The sequence below is a fragment of the Gasterosteus aculeatus genome, chromosome 4 (assembly GCF_964276395.1).
Source record: "Gasterosteus aculeatus chromosome 4, fGasAcu3.hap1.1, whole genome shotgun sequence".
Classification (NCBI taxonomy): domain Eukaryota; kingdom Metazoa; phylum Chordata; class Actinopteri; order Perciformes; family Gasterosteidae; genus Gasterosteus; species Gasterosteus aculeatus.
Genome location: NC_135691.1, coordinates 35,418,028 through 35,423,027, shown reverse-complemented (window position 1 = coordinate 35,423,027; position 5,000 = coordinate 35,418,028). Strand labels below are relative to the sequence as shown.

Genomic DNA, 5,000 nt, shown 5'->3' with positions numbered 1-5,000 from the left:
TCAGATGAAACTCAGGTAAAATATAAGTGAAGCTGATCTGTGACGCTTTGCATTGTGGGAGATCTCCTCACGTCCAAAATGTGGACACCAAGATAAAATTGTGTTTAAGATTCTCAATCATTTCTATTCTGCACAAAGAATCATTTTGGTCCAATTTACCAAATACCAACATCTGTACACGGTGGTACAAGATTCGCTGCTTCCTTCATCTCCACGTGAAGGCTTCCAAAGACATTCTCACGTCTAGGTCTTTAAAGTGGAAATGACCTTCAGCACGTGAACCTTGACCTCTTTGATCTAAAGAAGAAGGGAAGCCCGTCAGCACCTCCTGCTTAATTCAAATCAAAGCTTTGCTTCACAATATCAAGACCGACCCGACGCGAGTAAACGCTTGACCTCCAGCCAGAAGCAGGTCTTATCTCCTGATGGAGGCGGCTTCCTTCAGGCCGTGTGGGAGGAAACGCTGAAGACAGTTATTTCAGGAGGACGCCTAGGAGGAAAAGCTTCCCACCTCTCGGGCTCCACATTGTAGCAGATCGGAAAAACATCCTGGACCGGGGGGGGGGGGGGTCAGGAGGACGGACCCGAGGAGACGTTACGTAACAAAGCTCTCTGCGGAGAACAATGGAGGAGAAAACCAGCGGAGCTCCACCTGGAGGAGCCGCCCCCTCTCACGGGACGGACGCGCTGGACGGCCGCGTTCTGCTCGCTGAGGCGTGAAAGTGGCGTCGCCATAGAAGGCCGAAGGCAAAAGGAAGAGGGGAACGTCGAGGTGAAAGGAGGGAAGGGAACAAGGGATGGACCCAATCACAATGAAGGGGAGCGAGGGCTCCGTCTTTACCTCCTCGACTCAAAACACACGTTGTTCTTAAGAAAAGAATAAACGGAGCAAAGATGTTTTGGTGTTTTGAAGAAGGTCACGTTTATTATTTTTTGGTTGATTGACTTTCCGGCTGTGAGAGGATGATGATGATAATGATGATGATTATGATGATGATGATGATGATGATTATGGTGATGATGGTGATGAGGATGATGATGGTGATGAGGATGATGATGGGGATGAGGATGAGGATGATGATGGTGATGGGGATGAGGATGATGATGGTGATGAGGATGATGGGGATGATGATGGGGATGAGGATGAGGATGATGATGGGGATGAGGATGAGGATGATGATGGTGATGGGGATGAGGATGAGGATGATGATGGGGATGAGGCTGAGGATGAGGATGATGATGGGGATGAGGATGATGATGGGGATGAGGCTGAGGATAATGATGATGATGATGATGATGGGGATGAGGATGATGATGATGGGCATGAGGATGATGATGATGGGGATGAGGATGATGATGATGTTGGGGATGAGGCTGATGATGATGATGGGAATGTGGATGATGATGATGGGGATGAGGATGAGGATGGATTTCTTCATGGTAAACTCTAGTTAGCAGGTCAGTGATGTGAAAGGCCGCGTTCATGGTTAGAGACCTGTCAATCAGCGTGGAGTCCCGCCCTAAAGCGTCCCCCGTCTGTTTGACAAGTCGGTGCTGGAGGTCGTGAGGATTTTACGCCTCCTGAAAAGACATTAACATTAATTAATGTTAGAAACTGACTAAATCTGTCATTGATTTTCTGGGGATGAGATTCATCACATCTGATTCATTAACGTCTCCTCGTCGGTTCATTCAAACATTTGAGCTTGAAAAAAACCTGTGCTGTTTCACTCCTTTCTGGAGAATTCAGGTGTCAATCATGTGTAGCCACGCCCTAAAGCTTTATGGTCTGTTTGACTCTACATGGACCATCATTCACTAAATGAACATCATGCTGTGTTGAAGAAGAAGTTTATAATGTTTACTGAGGGAATAAATCCAGAGAGAAGTAGAGTCATTTCCTCATAGACGTCTATGGGAGCAGAGGAGTCACCCCCTGCTGGTCACTACAGAGAAGTAGAGTCATTTCCTCATAGACGTCTATGGGAGCAGAGGAGTCGCCGCCTGCTGGTCACTACAGAGAAGTAGAGTCATTTCCTCATAGACGTCTATGGGAGCAGAGGAGTCACCCCCTGCTGGTCACTACAGAGAAGTAGAGTCATTTCCTCATAGACGTCTATGGGAGCAGAGGAGTCGCCCCCTGCTGGTCACTACAGAGAAGTAGAGTCATTTCCTCATAGACGTCTATGGGAGCAGAGGAGTCGCCCCCTGCTGGTCACTACAGAGAAGTAGAGTCATTTCCTCATAGACGTCTATCTTCTTAAACTGCATGATGTTAACTTACAGTTCACAGCATGAAGAAGGAGATGAGCGAGTCACAGATTCCGATCTGATCAGCTGTCTTTGATCCGGATCCATTAATGCGCTTTTGTTGAAGCACGAGAACAAAACAATAAACTAGACGTTTCCCATCGCGTGGTTTCTCCTTTAGCGAGAGTTTGAAACCTGGAAGCGGATGAAGATGAAAGGAACTGGTGGATGTGATTGATGCATCTGATTGATGGATCTGATTGATGGATCTGATCGATGGATCTGATTGATGGATCTGATTGATGGATCTGATCGATGGATCTGATCGATGGATCTGATTGATGGATCTGATCGATGGATCTGATTGATGGATCTGATTGATGGATCTGATTGATGGATCTGATTGATGGATCTGATTGATGGATCTGATCGATGGATCTGATCGATGGATCTGATTGATGGATCTGATCGATGGATCTGATTGATGGATCTGATCGATGGATCTGATCGATGGATCTGATTGATGGATCTGATCGATGGATCGGATTAATGGATTGGATTGATGATCTGAAGGGGAGAAAACAAAGTCATTGTCGGATGCGATGAGTCATTGGGACGGCGTTGTTTCGGCTTGGTGATAATCTGCTGTTTGTACTTGTTGTTTATTCTTCTGTCAAAACAGAGAGCTCATCAACGCTCTGAGAACTGACAAATCATTGTCCGTCTGTTGGGAAATATCAGCGGAAATATGACTCCGGTTCTTTTAGAATGGAGTACATGTGATGCCTTAGAAGAGACTCGATGGCGGTCCGAAGTTCACGTGCAGCACCGAGACCCGTCGGGAAGGCTTGAACCTTCACTTCATCTATTATTGATTTTCATGATGCTCATATTTCCTGTTTCATTCTGTGCTCTCACATACAGTTGTTGATGTTTTTGTGATATTCTTTATGCTCTTTATGCAAAGCAAATTCCCCCAGTGGGCAATTAAGGCTTAATTCTTCCACTCAAGGTGTAAGTGATTTCATTTAGTTTTATTTAAAGATGTTTTGGAAGCCTGAAGAGTCTCTTCCACCTCAAACCGCCATAGATTAGACATAATGAAGTCATTTTGAAAAGCAGAATATTTTGTCTTCTTTCCTGCGAATAATCTTGTGAGGTGTATTTTTAGTTTGTTCTGAAATATTTAGGCCTCCACACACTGTAGACTGAACATTTAACGAATTATTTATAATAACTAGCATGGCTGAGAAGCGAGAATAAAAGTAGACATTCAAAGGTCGAGCGTCCGTGACCTCCAGCTGGAACAGCAGCCGCCCGCTGTGACCCTGAACGTCTCTTTGGACGCGGCCCTCTCACGTTGGAGAAGTCTTTTAGCGGCGTTTGACGGAGTGAATGTGAAGCAGGAAGCTCGTCGCTCTCGTTCTCTTCGTGTGCGTTTGGCCGGTTTCACACGATTCGACTCCTGCTGTGAAAATCAGCTTTAAACGTGTTCACGCAGCGACCCGTGATTCAAAACGAGACGGCGTCTCTGACACGATAAGAAGAAGTCACAGGCTCTGCTTCCCGTGTTTACATATTTACCAGTGCATACATGTTTCATGTATGTTAATGTATGTAGTCGTGCAGCACACAAAACATTTCATTTGACTTTTATTGCGTTTGTCGGTTTTATGTAGTAAAATAGACAAAAAGCAACAAAAAAAGGGGGCGGAGTTAAGTTATTAAGCTAATTCTATGTGTTTGAGCTGCCGACCTGTTGTTGATCTGTGATGACGGATGACCAACAGCGGTCTGGAATTGATGCAACATTGATCCGATATCGGTTTCCAGTCTTTTTTAAAGCACAGGATCCCTGGTGATGGAAAAAGGGACACAGAGAGAGACGGAGTCAGTAGGTAGGACGATAGTTTCAAACGAGTGAACTGCGAAAATTGTTCAACTGCGTTGCCATAGCAACAGCGAGTATGTAGATCAGGGGGCTTTTTTTAACACACACACACAAGCGGAGTGACACTGCGAGGTTAGCACAGGATTCCCTGCTATTCCAGTTTCTATGACAACTGACAACTCGGCCCCCTCCTCGCTCTCCGTCTCCTTCATCTTCAGCTGTAAGGATGGAAGCCATTAAGCTCTGCAGGCGAGCGGCAATCAGCGCCCAATGCTGATTGATACGGAGGATGATTAAATACGTATTGATTGTTGGGTTGATTAGAAAAAGAGAGCAGGAGGCGAGGTTTGTGTGTGACTTCCACGCCCCCCTTTAATATAAAAAAATGAATATAACAACATCTTGAGAAAGACACGGAGGGTTTTTAAATATCTCGTATCCCACATCAATTCACTACTTGATTACCTTTTTTACCTCTGTTAAGAAACAAGTCAAGTATTACATGTGGTATTTAGAAACAAATGTTGAATATCCCGTGATTTGACAAAATATTTACTCAAATATGCACTTATGAATTCTCAAATACGTTTAATATCCTCAGATATTTGTGAAAGTCGAGTTACAAACGCTCTCCATCCTCAATTTACCTCAAAGCTGTTTTGCCAACTGCAGATAAACACTAAAGAAGTCAGTTTTTCTAACTGCGTCCTCTGTAGTGACCAGCAGGGGGCGACTCCTCTGCTCCCATAGACGTCTATGAGGAAATGACTCTACTTCTCTGTAGTGACCAGCAGGGGGCGACTCCTCTGCTCCCATAGACGTCTATGAGGAAATGACTCTACTTCTCTGTAGTGACCAG

General features: G+C 45.0%; 1 protein-coding gene across 22 annotated transcripts in view; it reads left to right on the top strand.

Annotated features, from left to right (window-relative positions):
• The window catches only part of shank3b (SH3 and multiple ankyrin repeat domains 3b), a 24,716-nt gene that overhangs the window by 594 nt on the left and 19,122 nt on the right, over positions 1-5,000 (top strand). For 16 of the 22 annotated variants that reach the window (XM_078100809.1, XM_078100802.1, XM_078100804.1 and 13 more), the window contains one exon: positions 1-15. This exon is cut by the window's left edge. The exons of the other annotated variants lie outside the window; for them this stretch is intronic. In XM_078100809.1, the coding sequence (XP_077956935.1) occupies positions 5-15 (11 nt within the window). In that variant the 5' untranslated portion in view covers positions 1-4. The remainder of the gene's footprint in view (positions 16-5,000) is intronic. 22 annotated transcript variants of the gene reach the window in all.